Source organism: Sprattus sprattus, assembly GCF_963457725.1.
Source record: "Sprattus sprattus genome assembly, chromosome: 17".
NCBI classification, from domain to species: Eukaryota; Metazoa; Chordata; class Actinopteri; order Clupeiformes; family Clupeidae; genus Sprattus; species Sprattus sprattus.
Window position 1 is genome coordinate 1023539 of NC_137915.1, and position 17500 is coordinate 1041038.

Sequence of the window (17500 nt, forward strand, 5' to 3'; positions counted from 1 at the left end):
TTTTGTTATTGGTCTGATCTTTAACTGACCTTTTGTCCAGGGTTTTGAAGCGCCCCCTAGCGTTATTGAATTGATTGTGCAGCCTAGCACATTCATGTATACTAATGTGATTAACAGTAGGTCTGATAAATTACAGAGTTTAGGGCATAGCCACGGTCAAAACATTGAGCCTAGGAGAGAATGCAGTATTTTCTACAGCCATGACAAATATCAGTAGGAGCATGATCAAATATTATTGCATTCACGCATTACATGTGACTTTAAATGTATTGAAGGTAAGTCTTATCATTTTAAAGTCTCAATTAGACTATTTGTTTTTTAACCTAGCATTTAAGGCACTCCGTGTCACTCTATGTCACATGCCAGGTGTGTTTAAGGCACTCCGTGTCACTCTGTGTCACTCCGAGTCAGGTGTGTGTGTGTAGTGTGTGTGTGTGTGTGTGTGTGTGTGTGTGTGTGTTTGAGTCAGGTGACAGGTGTGTTTAAGGCCCTCTGTGTCACTCCGAGTCAGGTGTGTGTGTGTAGTGTGTGTGTGTGTGTGTGTGTGTGTGTGTGTGTGTTTGAGTCAGGTGACAGGTGTGTTTAAGGCCCTCTGTGTCACTCCGAGTTAGGTGTGTGTGTGTGTGTGTGTGTGTGTGTGTGTGTGTGTGTTTGAGTCAGGTGACAGGTGTGTTTAAGGCCCTCTGTGTCACTCCGAGTTAGGTGTGTGTGTGTGTGTGTGTGTGTGTGTGTGAGAGAGTCAGGTTCCAGGTGTGTGTGTGTGTGTGTGTGTGTGTGTGTGTTTGAGTCAGGTTCCAGGTGTGTTTGCTGTGTTTCTTACCTGATTACTGGACAGGGTTTCTCCAAACTGCTTGCGCACAAGCAGATGATCTCGAGCGAGATGCACACACGCATGAGCCGCTCCCAAAGAACACGACGCTACAGGAACACACACAGCAATAAGCCAATGAAACACACACACACACACACACACACACAGTAGGAACACACACAGCACAAGCCCATGAAACACACTCTCCAAGCCAGGACTCAAACACAGAGGATAAGACACACACACGAAGGAGGATCAATACAAAGAAAGGGAATAACTCGGGTACATAAGAGAGACTAGACTAAGTCAGACTACTCAGGTGAATAAGAGAGACTAGACTAAGTCAGACTACTCAGGTGGATAAGAGAGACTCGACTAAGTCAGACTACTCAGGTAAATTAGAGAGACTCGACTAAGTCAGACTACTCAGGTGGATAAGAGAGACTCGACTAAGTCAGACTACTCAGGTAAATTAGAGAGACTCGACTAAGTCAGACTACTCAGGTGGATAAGAGAGACTCGACTAAGTCAGACTACTCAGGTAAATTAGAGAGACTCGACTAAGTCAGACTACTCAGGTGGATAAGAGAGACTCGACTAAGTCAGACTACTCAGGTAAATTAGAGAGACTCGACTAAGTCAGACTACTCAGGTGGATAAGAGAGACTCGACTAAGTCAGACTACTCAGGTGGATAAGAGAGACTCGACTAAGTCAGACTACTCAGGTGGATAAGAGAGACTCGACTAAGTCAGACTACTCAGGTGGATAAGAGAGACTCGACTAAGTCAGACTACTCAGGTGGATAAGAGAGACTCGACTAAGTCAGACTACTCAGGTGGATAAGAGAGACTCGACTAAGTCAGACTACTCAGGTGGATAAGAGAGACTCGACTAAGTCAGACTACTCAGGTGGATAAGAGAGAGACTAGACTGAGTCAGACAGGTGGATAAGAGAGAGACTAGACTAAGTCAGACTACTCAGGTGGATAAGAGAGACTCGACTAAGTCAGACTACTCAGGTGGATAAGAGAGACTAGACTAAGTCAGACTACTCAGGTAAATAGAGAGACTAGACTAAGTCAGACTACTCAGGTGGATAAGAGAGACTAGACTAAGTCAGACTACTCAGGTAAATAGAGAGACTAGACTAAGTCAGACTACTCAGGTGGATAAGAGAGACTCGACTAAGTCAGACAGGTAGAGAAGAGAGACTAGACTGAGTCAGACTACTCAGGTAAATAGAGAGACTAGACTAAGTCAGACTACTCAGGTGGATAAGAGAGACTAGACTAAGTCAGACTACTCAGGTAAATAGAGAGACTAGACTAAGTCAGACTACTCAGGTGGATAAGAGAGACTCGACTAAGTCAGACAGGTAGAGAAGAGAGACTAGACTGAGTCAGACTACTCAGGTAAATAGAGAGACTCGACTAAGTCAGACTACTCAGGTGGATAAGAGAGACTAGACTAAGTCAGACTACTCAGGTGGATAAGAGAGACTAGACTAAGTCAGACTACTCAGGTGAATAAGAGAGACTAGAGTAAGTCGGTCCACTCAGGTAGTCAAGGACGACTCACCGATGTTGATGCGGCCCCCGTTCAGTCCCCTCATTGCAATGCTGAAGCCCTGACCCTCAGCTCCGAGCCGATTGGTTACTGGAACGGCACAGTCCTCAAATATCACTGCTCTGGTTGGCTGAGAGTTCCACCCCACCTGATTGGGTGAGACTAAACTTTAGTGAGGTCAGAGGACAGGGCTAATTCACTTATGCCCCCTGGTGGACATCTTAAAAATAACACACATAAATACTGTGACTACACACACGCAGAGTAAAACAATCTACAGACAGTTAAACCCAACCTCTATATAGAGTAAAGTTATTATATATATATATATATATATATAAGTATATATATATATATATAAACTATATAGTTATGTATAAAGCCACCTTCCTCTCCTTCTTGCCGAAGCTGAGTCCTGGCGTTCCCTTCTCCACCACGACACAGGAGATGCCCTTCGCTCCCTTCCCTCCTGTGCGGCACATCACCACGTACACGTCTGTGTCCCCGCCCCCACTGATGAAGGCCTGGACAAGCACACAGGACAGGGGTCACAGTTACAGTTAAAGTGACTCACCTGACATACACAGGGTCACACAGGGGAGGGAGGATGGGACACACAAGAGGGTTACGATGCAAGTAAACAGTTGAGGAAGAAAGGCAAAGCGCCATGAAAATCAGACTTCAGTTTGGATGAATTAACTTCATAATGCATATTGACTGCTAATAAACCATCAAACAGTGACATCCAATCAGCGCACCTTGGATCCGTTGAGGACGTAGTGGTCTCCCTTCAGCTGGGCAGTGGTCAGCAGAGAGGCGGCGTCACTTCCAGCGCCTGAGAACACAAAGAGGACGTCACCAAGAGACTAGGGGAGCGCAGCACACCTCCTCTCCTCTCCTCCCCTCCCCTCTCCTCTCCTCTCCTCTCCTCCCCTCTCCTCTCCTCTCCTCTCCTCTCCTCTCCTCTCCTCTCCTCTCCTCTCCTCTCCTCTCCTCTCCTCTCCTCTCCGTCCTGAGCCTGGGCTGGGGGTCATGCAGGACCGGAGAGCAGGGGACCACACAGACATGTGGAGGAATCTCTGGTGGACTATGTAAAGCAGACCTGGGCAAAGTGCGGCCCCTTGGCTGTCCCTGACTGGCCCGCGGAGGTCAATGGGTAATCAAACGTTAAACGATAAAAATTGATATTACTATTCATTTTTATACCTATACTATTGCATTGCAAGCTTGCTCTCGTGTGTGTGTGTGTGCCATGTGTATTGGTCGTCTGGGCACAGCTTTAAAACTGCAAAAACATGCTAATTTTTCATGCTGAATTGAGTTCAGCCTATAGAGTTCCTGCGCCTGTCGTCATAGTTGCTGGTCGCGTGCCGAAAAACGATGGGCGTAGCCATTTTGGCAGTAATCGCGTCAGTTATCTGACAGGCACTGACTGGCAGTCACGGCTTCAGTTGACTGTCATTTAGCCGTTGGGAGTGATTAACCTATGTATGAAATTCAAAAAATATAAATTAAGGTTGAAAATCACAGCCACTTAGGTTGGGTACGTTCAAAAACACAAACTAGCAAGTTACAGATGCACTGCAGTAGCTACCCAAGATAATAAACAAACATGCTAACGTGACACTGCCGTACCTAGTCAAGCTAATAAACAAGCAATGCTAACGTGACACTGTCTATCAAACTGGGATCATTTAATACTTACCCTTGCAGTGATGATGCCCAAGTTTTTGGATGCAAGACTCCACAGTCGAAGTTGTGTTACGAAGCCGGACTGACACCATTTATAAGCCTCCAAGCCTTTGTATGCTCTGAGGGAGTCCCCAGTATAAACTAAGGGAAAATTGAGCAGATAGCTGTGGATGTCAGCGTAGCGCAAGTCAGGTAAATATATTCTTCGTTGTAGGATGTTATGCTCTTGAAAAGCACCCCAGGAGCGTTATATGGGTCACTTATATTTAATCTCTGTAATTTTGGCATCATCACTGCAAGGGTAAGTATTAAATTATCCCAGTTTGATAGACAGTGTCACGTTAGCATTGTTTGTTTATTAGCTTGACTAGGTACGGCAGTGTCACGTTAGCATGTTTGTTTATTATCTTGGGTAGCTACTACAGTGCATCTGTAACTTGCTAGTTTGTGTTTTTGAACGTACCCAACCTAAGTGGCTGTCATTTTCAACCTTAATTTATATTTTATTTATTTATTATTATTAGTTATATACGTATATTCGCTCGGTATGAACTCTTCAAGGCTGGCGCCGGTCGTAATGTTTACTGCCAAAATGGCGTCCGACAATCAAAAGTCACGTGACGCAGGAGCTCTATTGGTCCGGCCCTCCACAACAGTCCCACTCTCTCCTGTGGCCCCTTGGGGAAATTAATTGCCCACCCCTGATGTAAAGGAACCTCTGGTGGACTATGTGTTAGACCCTCTGGTGGACTATGTGTTAGACCCTCTGGTGGACTATGTGTTAGACCCTCTGGTGGACTATGTGTTAGACCCTCTGGTGGACTATGTGTTAGACCCTCTGGTGGACTATGTGTTAGACCCTCTGGTGGACTATGTGTTAGAACCTCTGGTGGACTATGTGTTAGACCCTTGGGTGGACTATGTGTTATAACGTCTGGTAGACTATGTGTTAGAAGAACCTCTGGGGGACTATGGGTTTGACCCTGTGGGGGAATATAAGACCTCTGGGGGACTATGTGGGGGATACAGTGTGGTTGCGCTCAGGCTTACCAGGCTCCGTCAGGCAGTACGAGGCCAACTTCTCCATGGTACAAAGATCTGGACAGTACCGTTCCCTCTGCTCCGTGTTCCCAAACGTGTCAATCATCCAGTTACACATGCTGTGAAATCAGCAGAGAGTTAGCGTTAGCGTCCCTGCCTGTATGCTGTGAAATCAGGAGAGAGTTAGCGTTAGCGTCCCTGCCTGTATGCTGTGAAATCAGGAGAGAGTTAGCGTTAGCGTCCCTGCCTGTATGCTGTGAAATCAGGAGAGAGTTAGCGTTAGCATCCCTGCCTTTATGCTGTGAAATCAGCAGAGAGTTAGCGTTAGCATCCCTGCATTTATGCTGTGAAATCAGCAGAGAGTTAGCACCAGTTAGCATCCCTGCCTTTATTCTGTGAAATCAGCAGAGAGTTAGCGTCCCTGCATCTATGCTGTGAAATCAGCAGAGAGTTAGCGTTAGCATCCCTGCATTTATGCTGTGAAATCAGCAGAGAGTTAGCGTCCCTGCATTTATGCTGTGAAATCAGCAGAGAGTTAGCGTCCCTGCATTTATGCTGTGAAATCAGCAGAGAGTTAGCGTCCCTGCATTTATGCTGTGAAATCAGCAGAGAGTGAGCGTCCCTGCATTTATGCTGTGAAATCAGCAGAGAGTTAGCGTCCCTGCATTTATGCTGTGAAATCAGCAGAGAGTTAGAGTTAGCGTCCCTGCATTTATGCTGTGAAATCAGCAGAGAGTTAGCGTCAGTTAGCATCCCTGCCTTTATTCTGTGAAATCAGGCTGTATGCTGTACGACAATCCAGACTATTCTCATTTGTAGTTCCACTGCCTAGAACTGCCTAGCACTACCAGAGCAGGGGCATCCCTCTCTACCTTCAAGAAGCTTTTATAGACCCAAATCTTCAGAGAGCACCTCCCTTCCTAAACTGGCAGTTCGACTAGTGCTTAACTTGCACTTACAGCAGTTACATTCCAGCACTTCTTTTTCTTTTCTTATTCTTTTTTTATATTTCTTACTGTATAATAATAATAATAATAATAATAATAATTAATTTTATTTTTTAAAGCACTTTTCATTCAAAGGAATCTCAGAGTGCCTATGTATGTATGTAAAGTAGTATTTATTGTTACACCAGGGTTTCATGCTCGTAGCTTGACTGTTCTTCCTTGCCTCTCAGGGTGGGGCGAGTGGCATGCTGCTGTAAGTCTGGCTGATGAGATGAGCTCAGCTCTCTGGACGGCCTGACATCCATCTGACCGGCAGCAGTGTGTCTCATTAAAGATGCATCGCTAACCCAAACTACACGCGTCACCATAAAAAACTGCTCTGGTAGAAATGCAAGGGGTAATCAATAATTCACACAGTTTGGAAGTGTCCATTTTGGATAGAAATAGGCCAGCCTTAGTCAGCATGTCTTAGGGTGTCTTGACAAGGTGAACACTGGAGACGGACAGGTGGATGAGACTCACTTGTGAATGCTGATGTGACGGTGTGGATGACAGACAGGTGGATGCTGATGTGATGGTGAATGCTGATGTAGGCGGTGGTGCTGACGTGACGGTGTGGATGATTGACAGGTGAATGCTGATGTGACAGTGTGGATGAGACGGTGTGGATGCTGATGTGACTATGTGGATGCTGACGTGACGGTGTGGATGCTGATGTGACGGTGTGGATGATTGACAGGTGGATGAGGCTCACTGGTAAATGCTGATATGACGGTGTGGATGATTGACAGTTGGATGCTGATGTGATGGTGTGGATGACAGACAGGTGAAGGAGGCTCACTTGTGAATGCATGCTGATGTAGGCGGTGTGGATGTTGATGTGACGGTGTGGATGACGGACAGGTGAAGGAGGCTCACTTGTGAATGCTGATGTAGGCGGTGGTGCTGACGCAGCCAGTGGACAGGGCCTCGAAGATGACGGAGGTGTCCAGACGGGAGAGGCCCGTGCCGCCCACCTCTGGCTGCGTGTAGATCCCACCGAAGCCCAGCTGCGCCGCCTTACGCATGCACTCCACCGGGAAGATCTCCTGCTCACAGGGGTTAAAGGTTAGGGTGCAGGGCTAAGCAATCACATAGGTTATCTTCAGAAATAACTCAATACACTCTTTTTTATTTATTTAATGATATGTAATTTGTAATCTGATTTGATCTGTAGTGACGTAATTCGCAATGGGCCCTTTTCATTTGAAGTTCATCACATTTATTGGGTGAATCTGGCGGCGTTGGGTCTGACAACAATGAAAAAAGAAATCATAAAAATCATAGAGTGAAATATTCACACCTTTTCGTCCCATTCCGCCATGTGTGGGGCCATTTCATTGGCTGCGAAGTCAAAGGCCACTTTCTGGAATTCCTTTTGTTCATCACTGAGGCCCAGAGATGCTATGAAACAAGAACAGATAACTGAAACATGCAGAATTGATGACCAACCCTTAAGCAGGAGAAATCACATCACAAGTTTGCCACTTTTATAAATCACAGATATTCAGAGGGCAGGATAGAACAAACTTGAATTGGACTGGAGTTGTCTTGGTGTAGATATCCTATTTAGAAAAGCACTCTGAAGTAATTTAAAGACAAGTACATACATAAATGTGATTTAAATACTTAGTGATAGCCTTAGGAATTACACTTCCGCGTCAAATGCACGCCCCCAACTTGAATGGCTGGCTGCATATCACGTGACGTGTACAATAAGCAAGAGGCTTTGAAAGAATGCACAACTTGGCATGCACCGGCTTTAAACGGTCTCTGGGTTTTATAATTGTTGAAGGGCGACAAACCTTCGTCGCATTTTAAAGAAATATGCAATGTGACCTTACATTAACACAACTACGTCCTCAAACAGGAGACATGCCTCTCTAAGGTCGATGATCCTCGTGAATGAATGGGTTGGCTGTACCTACCTTACAGCGCAATTTCAGTTAAAAGCGATCCTAACTATTTGCCCACAACTTCAATTTCAGTTTGCAGAGTCGTTTCGGTACAGTGAAAACGAGAAATCAACTATTTAAAAGCTAACATTAGTCAAATATTATTTATAGACTCGCTGCCCACTGAGGGAGGTATCCATCAAGGGTGTCGCACTGTTTTACCCATCATCTTCATTCATTTGACCGAAGTGGTTTATCCATGATTTCCGCGACGGTCATATTAACGTAACAGAACAACAACGAACATGTTATATTGTCGCCAAATCTAACTTAACCCTAATGTCTATGATCTAACCCATTCTGAATCCTCAATGTTATCTTACCTAAGAGACCACCTCTTAGCATGAAATACAGCAATACAATTATTCATGTCATCTTTGTAAAACTTACGATCAATGCAGGTTGCAATTCCTCGTCTCTGTATTCTGTTGAATGTTAAACGCCGACTTTTGCCAACAAATGAACTTAACCTGACAAATCTTGATAGTGTCCCGACGGCCGCCATGATGATTTTGGTTGTTACATCACACTGCTTATGGGTAATGTAGTTTTGACAGGAGTAGTTCAAGTTAGGTCAGCCAGGAGCTTTACGACTAAACTAGGCGACTGCCAGAAAAAAAAAGTGTAATTACATCTACGTGAATAACACTAAACTCAGTTTCAATGTCTTATTTCGGTGTTTTCTGAAGTATTCGTCATATATTCACTATTTATTAGGCTACACACACTCTGACGGAAGCATCCCATGGATGATCATAACATTGCGTAACAAATTAAACTCGGCGCGGGAAAAGCGTGTCAGTAGTCTACACAGGACAGATCACCTTTATACCGCAAACAGGCTTGACATTCCTGACGGCCTGCATCAAACAAGACGGAGCGACCCTGTATTACTAACTTTTCATTGCCATCAAAAACATGCCCCCCAAAAAGAGGGCACGTGGCGCTAAAAATACCACCAAAAGTAAGTCCCCGCAAGTTAAAAATGTCTAAACTGAAATATTACGTGAAAGCGTTTGTTGTAGAGACCGCTGATCTGTATGACGATGTTTTCCTATATGTTAGCTGTCCAGGCTGACTCAGGCAGTGAAGACAACACTCCCGAAACAGCGACTCGGAGTACAGGCAAGAGGAAAACCGCACAGTCGGCCAAGTCCAAAGGGAAAGAAGCGAGCAAGGCGAAAGATTCCCCCAGCAAAGCATCCTACAGTCATTGGCTGATGAAATCGGAACCCGAGAGCAGAATTGAGAAAGGAATCGATATGAAGGTAGCTACTGTGTGTGGTAACCTTAATACAATGCTTACATTCGGTGAAACGTAGATGCTGTTCAAAGTTCAAAGTTCTTTATTGTCATTGTCACAAAGACAACGAGACACTAGAGGCAGCAACAGACTTCTTCCACAGCTAAATAATAATAAATAACAATTCATAGATTAATAAATATCATAATAAATACAAAATAATAAAAAAGCAATACATCTACATGAGGTGCATTAATCAGCAGGGTGAAACGTATATGCTGTTGCCTAACTATTCATCGTTTATACTTTATTATTTATAGTTTGGAATCGAAGATCTTAAGGCCCTCCCCGATCAGACCGACTGCTGGGATGGAGTCCGAAACTACCAGGTATAAAGGATGACCGAAGTCTTCTGACATTGACCGTGACATTAAGCGCGATGCTGAGGTGCATGTTTGGCAACTGTGATGTCAGTCAGTTTCAAACGAAGCCAGATACATTTTCTTTTACATAAATAACATCTGCAGACCATACGTTAGTATTTACGTTAAGCATTTGAATGGCTGTTTCTCCGTTCTCCTCAGGCTCGTAATTTCATGCGGGACATGAAGGTCGGTCACCAGGCGTTCTTCTACCACAGCAACTGCAAGGAGCCTGGGGTTGCAGGACTCATGAAGGTGATGCTCCCATGATGTAAGGCCTTAAGGGGCCAGCATGCTTCTAAAGGGAGCATGAATTGCTAGGTGCTTACGCGTTGCGTTGGGGCGGTTGCCAAGCAATTCACACCCAGAACAATAGGCTTGCGTAAAATGGCGCAAGTCTAGAAAAAGGAGGATGTGAGCCAGGTCTGGGCCACGCCTGTGCCAGATCCACTCCAGTGATGCCTGTTGTCTGGCGTGAGCCTCCCAGCATGACATGATCATCTGTCATGGGACTGATCTGTGATTATTTTCCTAGATTGTCAAGGAGGCTTATGTGGATCACACCCAGTTTGACAAGAAAGACGCGCACTACGATGCTTCCAGCAAGCCGGACAATCCCAAATGGAGCATGGTAAGAAGCTCCGCATCTCAGCTGTACCGGAGCAGAGGTCTGTGTGTAGTGCTGACCTGAGTGTCAGTGAGGTTCTATCTGTCTGTAGTGAGTGTCAGTGAGGTTCTATCTGTCTGTAGTGCTGACCTGAGTGTCAGTGAGGTTCTATCTGTCTGTAGTGAGTGTCAGTGAGGTTCTATCTGTCTGTAGTGAGTGTCAGTGAGGTTCTATCTGTCTGTAGTGCTGACCTGAGTGTCAGTGAGGTTCTATCTGTCTGTAGTGAGTGTCAGTGAGGTTCTATCTGTCTGTAGTGAGTGTCAGTGAGGTTCTATCTGTCTGTAGTGAGTGTCAGTGAGGTTCTATCTGTCTGTAGTGAGTGTCAGTGAGGTTCTATCTGTCTGTAGTGCTGACCTGAGTGTCAGTGAGGTTCTATCTGTCTGTAGTGAGTGTCAGTGAGGTTCTATCTGTCTGTAGTGAGTGTCAGTGAGGTTCTATCTGTCTGTAGTGAGTGTCAGTGAGGTTCTATCTGTCTGTAGTGAGTGTCAGTGAGGTTCTATCTGTCTGTAGTGAGTGTCAGTGAGGTTCTATCTGTCTGTAGTGCTGACCTGAGTGTCAGTGAGGTTCTATCTGTCTGTAGTGAGTGTCAGTGAGGTTCTATCTGTCTGTAGTGAGTGTCAGTGAGGTTCTATCTGTCTGTAGTGAGTGTCAGTGAGGTTCTATCTGTCTGTAGTGCTGACCTGAGTGTCAGTGAGGTTCTATCTGTCTGTAGTGCTGACCTGAGTGTCAGTGAGGTTCTATCTGTCTGTAGTGAGTGTCAGTGAGGTTCTATCTGTCTGTAGTGAGTGTCAGTGAGGTTCTATCTGTCTGTAGTGCTGACCTGAGTGTCAGTGAGGTTCTATCTGTCTGTAGTGAGTGTCAGTGAGGTTCTATCTGTCTGTAGTGCTGACCTGAGTGTCAGTGAGGTTCTATCTGTCTGTAGTGAGTGTCAGTGAGGTTCTATCTGTCTGTAGTGAGTGTCAGTGAGGTTCTATCTGTCTGTAGTGCTGACCTGAGTGTCAGTGAGGTTCTATCTGTCTGTAGTGAGTGTCAGTGAGGTTGTATCTGTCTGTAGTGAGTGTCAGTGAGGTTCTATCTGTCTGTAGTGCTGACCTGAGTGTCAGTGAGGTTCTATCTGTCTGTAGTGAGTGTCAGTGAGGTTCTATCTGTCTGTAGTGAGTGTCAGTGAGGTTCTATCTGTCTGTAGTGAGTGTCAGTGAGGTTCTATCTGTCTGTAGTGAGTGTCAGTGAGGTTCTATCTGTCTGTAGTGAGTGTCAGTGAGGTTCTATCTGTCTGTAGCGCTGATCTGAGTGTCAGTGAGGTTCTATCTGTCTGTAGTGAGTGTCAGTGAGGTTCTATCTGTCTGTAGTGAGTGTCAGTGAGGTTCTATCTGTCTGTAGTGAGTGTCAGTGAGGTTCTATCTGTCTGTAGTGCTGACCTGAGTATTAGTGAGGTTCTATTTTAGCTCAGAAGAACCAGGCATTAGCCTGCCACGCTGTAGTGTTAAATCCACAGCCTCTTTCTAGCAGTGTCGAGGCAGGTGTTATATGTTAGAACACTTTTGCATCCAGTCTTATCTCTCCAGCGGGAGAACACAGACTGCCTGGATTCATGACGCGTGGGATTCTCAGGTTAAAAGATAGTTTGCCACCAATGTTGCTCTGGTACTTTGGTGTTTTTTTCTCCTGAAGGTGTGTGTGTGTGTCCTCTCGGCTCCTGAAGGTGTGTGTGTTTCCCCTCTCCGCTCCTAAAGGTGTGTGTGTGTGTGTGTGTGTCCTCTCGGCTCCCTCAGGTGGACGTGCAGTACGAGCGGACGTTGACGCACTTCGTGTCTCTGGCGGAGCTGAAGAAGCTGCACCTGCAGCACAAGGCCAAGGGCGGTCCCCTGAAGGACATGGCTCTCTTCACCAGGGCCCGGCTCTCCGTGCAGCCTCTCACCGAAGGTATTCTCATGTACACACACACACACACACACACACACACACACACACACACACACACCTCTACACATTAGGTTAAAGCCCCGGTGTGAGTACAGTAAGAGACACACACATATGTACACACACACCTCTACACGTTAGGTTAAGGACTGAAGGACATGGTTCTCCGTGCAGCCTCTCAACGCAGGTAAAGATGGCTCTCCTCACTAGGGCCAGGTTTCACCGCAGGTAAGGATGGCTCCCCTCACCAGGGCCTGGCTCTCACTGCAGGTAAGGACGGGGAGCCGCCAGCCCGCAGTTAGGCAGCCCTCATCACGTACTCATAGTCTTACACAGGGGCCTCAAACTCAAATTAACCTGGGGCTGATGAGCGACCAGTCTAGTCATTGGGGGGCCAGATTTTGACGGTAAACGTTGGGGTGGCCCATTTAAATCGATGGAACTTTTGCAGGCTGGATAAAATCGCTTGGGGGGCCGGAATTGGCCCGCAGGCCTAAATTTGAGACCACTGGTCTTAAAGTATTCATCACCTGCCCATAGTCTCTCAGTACTCATAGTAGTCAGTACTCATAGTCTTATGGTACTCCTCACCTACTTATAGTCTCACAGTACTCATCACATACTCAGTCTCACAGTACTAGTCACCTACCCGTAGTCTCACAGTACTCCTAGTCTTACAGTCCCCATAGTCTCTCAGTACTCATCCCTGGCAGTCAGTGTCCTTGGTATTGTGAGCTTCTGAACCGGATGAACTGTAGGACTTTAGTCTATAGATCAAGTCAGAGCTGATATTGGCCATTACCTTCATGCTAATAGGTGTGGCTCTCAACAGTATTATATAGCAGCCTATATGCTAACAGCATCATGCTAATAGATGAGGCTCTCAACAGTATTATATAGCAGCCTATATGCTAATAGCATCATGCTAATAGGTGAGGCTCTCACAGTGTTTTATAGCAGCCTATATGCTAATATCATCATGCTAATAGTTGTAGCTCTCACAGTATTATATAGCAGCCTATATGCTAATAGCATCATGCTAATAGATGAGGCTCAACAGTATTATATAGCAGCCTATATGCTAATAGCATCATGCTAATAGGTGAGGCTCTCACAGTGTTTTATAGCAGCCTATATGCTAATATCATCATGCTAATAGTTGTAGCTCTCACAGTATTATATAGCAGCCTATATGCTAATAGCATCATGCTAAAAGTTGAGGCTCTCACAGTATTATATAGCAGCCATACGAAGGCATCATGGTTGCATCCAGCTATAGCCCACAACTTGTATTTCAAACTGTTGTTGATGTTATTTTTGGTATATGTTACTTTGTTACCTGTATGCCGTCTACTGCGTAGATGTTGGTTGCCAAGTCTTAAAGAATTTGGCTGTGCTGAAGCAATTTGGTGTAATTTGGTGACCTTACAACCATAACTACTCTCATAAGCGAAGTATGCCATGATTTCCTAACACACTGCCTGTTGTTTTTTCTTTCAGAGGAATTCAATTTTGTCTTGAGTATGGAAGACGAAGAGCCATGATGAGGTGTGCGCCACCGCTGAACCACCGGGAGAAACCACAAGTCACATTCTGTAAACGAAGATCATACACTTCAGATCATTATTTTGATATTATATTGATATTGTTTTATAGTTCCTAAATCCTTCTACAGTTAGCCAGGTGTTAACTGGACCTTAGCGTCTGCGTTTGTCTCACTGGCACTCACTCGAGAGACATCGTGAGACATGTGTTGTGTGTTCTGTTGTGCTGCCTCGGTGTAGCGGTCCATGTTCAAAGAGACGCAGAGGGAGACGGTTTTGAGTTGACAGATTAGAAGTTTATTTGACCAGAGGGCTCCTTACGCCTCCACACACACAAGGGGCAGCAGAGCCGTGTTACACTCCCACACACACACACTCACAGAGCCGTGTTACACTCCCACACACACACACTCAGAGAGCCGTGTTACACTCCCACACACAGACAGAAGAGCAAGAGGTTATATATATATATATATTTATGAGTAATTTCAGAAGTGTTCCCTCATACACACACACACACACACACACACATACACACACATACACCAGGAGACTTATCCTACCTCCAGTCGGAGTCGACTGGTCTAGATTCTTTGTTAATTCTTAAGACTGGACACATTTACACATGATTCATATTAGAATACTGTCAACAGTAATCAATCAGTAAGGTACATACAAGAGAGCCTCCTCTGCTTTCAGTATATGTGTGTGTGTGTGTGTGTGCGCCTCCTCTTTGCTTTCAGTATATGTGTGTGTGTGTGTGTGTGTGTGTGTGTGTGCCTCCTCTGTGCTTTCAGTATGTGTGTGTGTGTGTGTGTGTGTGTGTGTGTGTGTGTGTGCACGCCTCCTCTGTGCTTTCAGTATGTGTGTATGGTAATAAAAGTGAAAATGCAATACAAAAACAAGCACATTGAGCAGTGGAAGCCTCATGATTGGTTGGTTATTTCTTTTGTGTGTTTTTTTAATTTTTAATTTTATTTGGCTACTTGCTCTTGAAGACAACCCTACTCGTACGGCAAACAAAAGACCTTTGTCTCAGAGAATCAGAAAGGTCATTGCAGAAGTTACTGGATTTAAAAGACAGTTTTAAAAGACAGAGGTCAACAAAGAACAAAATAGTAGATCTTTTTTTCTTTTTAAGTATTCACATGTTTGTATGTCCAGCTCTATACAATGGTCAAAGCCCTAGTCCCGCAGAATGTTAGTTAGAATGTACACTGATCCAGGACCTGCAGGGTGTCGCCGTGGAGACGACCCTGGGGTCATGGTTCAACTGATCCAGGACCTGCAGGGTGTCGCCGTGGAGACGACCCTGGGGTCATGGTTCAACTGATCCAGGACCTGCAGGGTGTCGCCGTGGAGACGACCCTGGGGTCATGGTTCAACTGATCCAGGACCTGCCGGGTGTCGCCGCGGAGACGACCCTGGGGTCATGGCACACACACACTTGTTTTCCCCAGTGCAGAGTCACATGGAATAGCCTCAGAACACTTGAAAGGACAGCAAAGCATACTTAAATTGTTAGTGCAAAAAAAAATAGTATCCTTAAAATGAACATGATTATGAAGGTCAGATAGGAATGCCTGGGGTATCGACTTTATCTAATGGAATGTTTAAAAAGAGAACGCAACATCTCTTTCTTTTTCTTTCTCTTTCTCTCTCTCTCTCTCTCTCTCTTTCTTTCTTTCTTTCTTTCTTTCTCTCTCTCTCCTTCAATCCAACGGGAGCGGAATGGGGCGGGTGCACGTGGAGTTAAACGTATCAAAAATATACTATACATTCCAACCCATACATGAGAAAAGAAAAGGTTTGTTCAATTTAGAAGCGTGCTGTTGAGTACACCCTCTAGGGGGTGCTGTTGAGTACACCCTCTAGAAGCGTGCTGTTGAGTACATCCTCTAGAGGGGGCTGTTGAGTACACCCTCCAGAAGTGTGCTGTTGAGTACATCCTCTAGAGGGTGCTGTTGAGTACACCCTCCAGAAGTGTGCTGTTGAGTACATCCTCTAGAGGGGGCTGTTGAGTACACCCTCCAGAAGTGTGCTGTTGAGTACATCCTCTAGAGGGTGCTGTTGAGTACACCCTCTTGATGATGCTGTTAGGTACTTCCTCTAGAGGGTGCTGTTGAGTACACCTTTTTTTGTGTTGCATATTTTTTTTCAGATCCATGTTGTACAAAACTAAGCTCACATTACAAAGAACTTCACTTGATCCCCTGAGAAGCCCACACAGGCTGTCCCCCGCTAGCTATTCCCTCATGGCTGCCCCCCATACCAGCTCCCTCCGGACGGGCTCCGGCTCACATTCGGCCCACATCTGGCTGAGTTCCAGAGCCTGTCGAGAGAGAGGTGCTATGGGGGGGGGGAAGTATCTGATTCCTCTGATCCCTTTTGAAGCAGCTAGAATTACACAAAAACTGGAAGCTACCAGAACAGTGACGACGATAGCGCTGAGGGGGCCGGCCATCAGGCCCCCCAAACCCACCCACCCCCCCTCGGACCCGGGCTCATCGTGGGGGCCCCCTCGCTCGGACTCGGGCTCCAGCCTAGCTGCTGTCCTCCTTGTCCTTGGCTGGCTCCTGCACTCTCTCGGAGGGGCTCTCGAATCTCTGCGAGGCTATGGTGGCCTGCTGGGACATGCTTCTCCTGACGATGTCTCCTTTCCTCCAGAGGGTGATCTCCTGTGGAGCAGAGCAGAGACCAGTGAGAAGAGATAGAAACCCTCATACCCATGGAGCAATAGACCAAACCATGGGGGCAATAGACCAAACCATGGGGGCAATAGACCAAACCATGGGGGCAATAGACCAAACCATGGGGGCAACAGACCCAACCATGGTTATTGTTACATTGGCCACTATGGTGTTGTCTATTTCATTGGCCACTAGGGGCAGTGTACCTGCTGCTTGAAGTAGCGCCTCTCTTCCTTGTCGATGAGCACCAGGTTGAGGTAGTAGCTACTAGGGTATATAACATTGGCCACTAGGGGCAGTGTACCTGCTGCTTGAAGTAGCGCCTCTCTTCCTTGTCGATGAGCACCAGGTTGAGGTAGTAGCTACTAGGGTATATAACATTGGCCACTAGGGGCAGTGTACCTGCTGCTTGAAGTAGCGCCTCTCCTCCTCGTCGATGAGCACCAGGTTGAGGTAGTAGCGGACGGAGAACTTCTTGTTGATGTCCCTCATGGTGGGCGTCATCTCGTAGCCCGCCAGGAACAACCGGATGGGAATCGACTCTCCTGAGAGAGACAGACAGAACCAGATCAAATTCATTTAGGTGTTAAACACACACACACACACACACACACACACACACCCCGCAGGCCAAGCTGGGTCTGGCTCTTTGACCTTTGTCAGTCCCCCACCTGATTGGTGCACAGCTAGTCAGCGCTACTCCTGATTGGTGCACGGCTAGTCAGTCCTCCTCCTGATTGGTGCACAGCTAGTCAGTCCCCCTCCTGATTGGTGCACAGATAGTCAGCGCTCCTCCTGATTGGTGCACAGCTAGTCAGTCCCCCTCCTGATTGGTGCACAGATAGTCAGCGCTCCTCCTGATTGGTGCACAGCTAGTCAGTCCCCCTCCTGATTGGTGCACAGATAGTCAGCGCTCCTCCTGATTGGTGCACAGCTAGTCAGCGCTCCTCCTGATTGGTGC

The 17500-nt window shown here is 46.2% G+C and overlaps 3 protein-coding genes across 3 annotated transcripts in view; 1 reads left to right on the plus strand and 2 right to left on the minus strand.

Annotated features, from left to right (window-relative positions):
- acad8 (acyl-CoA dehydrogenase family, member 8) overlaps positions 1–8570 on the minus strand; it is a 12852-nt gene extending 4282 nt beyond the window's left edge. The window contains exons 1-8 of the mRNA XM_080855186.1: positions 8444–8570; positions 7402–7502; positions 6978–7147; positions 5122–5231; positions 3138–3214; positions 2766–2903; positions 2392–2527; positions 821–918 (exon numbers count right to left, since the gene is read on the minus strand). Coding sequence (XP_080711312.1) covers positions 821–918; positions 2392–2527; positions 2766–2903; positions 3138–3214; positions 5122–5231; positions 6978–7147; positions 7402–7502; positions 8444–8558 — 945 coding nt within the window. The 5' untranslated portion in view covers positions 8559–8570. The remainder of the gene's footprint in view (positions 1–820; positions 919–2391; positions 2528–2765; positions 2904–3137; positions 3215–5121; positions 5232–6977; positions 7148–7401; positions 7503–8443) is intronic.
- A 401-nt stretch (positions 8571–8971) lies between these two features.
- On the plus strand, positions 8972–13849 carry thyn1 (thymocyte nuclear protein 1; the record flags this gene model as incomplete). Its single annotated transcript, XM_080855009.1, has 7 exons — positions 8972–9017; positions 9119–9321; positions 9617–9685; positions 9881–9973; positions 10254–10349; positions 12158–12308; positions 13806–13849. 7 exons carry the CDS (start codon positions 8972–8974, stop codon positions 13847–13849), a joined length of 702 nt encoding a protein of 233 aa, XP_080711135.1.
- Positions 13850–16367: 2518 nt separating this feature from the next.
- Positions 16368–17500, minus strand: part of vps26b (VPS26, retromer complex component B) — a 6860-nt gene continuing 5727 nt past the window's right edge. Inside the window, exons 6-7 of the mRNA XM_080855556.1 lie at positions 16942–17084; positions 16368–16527 (exon numbers count right to left, since the gene is read on the minus strand). Of these exons, the coding sequence (XP_080711682.1) occupies positions 16393–16527; positions 16942–17084 (278 nt within the window). The 3' untranslated portion in view covers positions 16368–16392. The remainder of the gene's footprint in view (positions 16528–16941; positions 17085–17500) is intronic.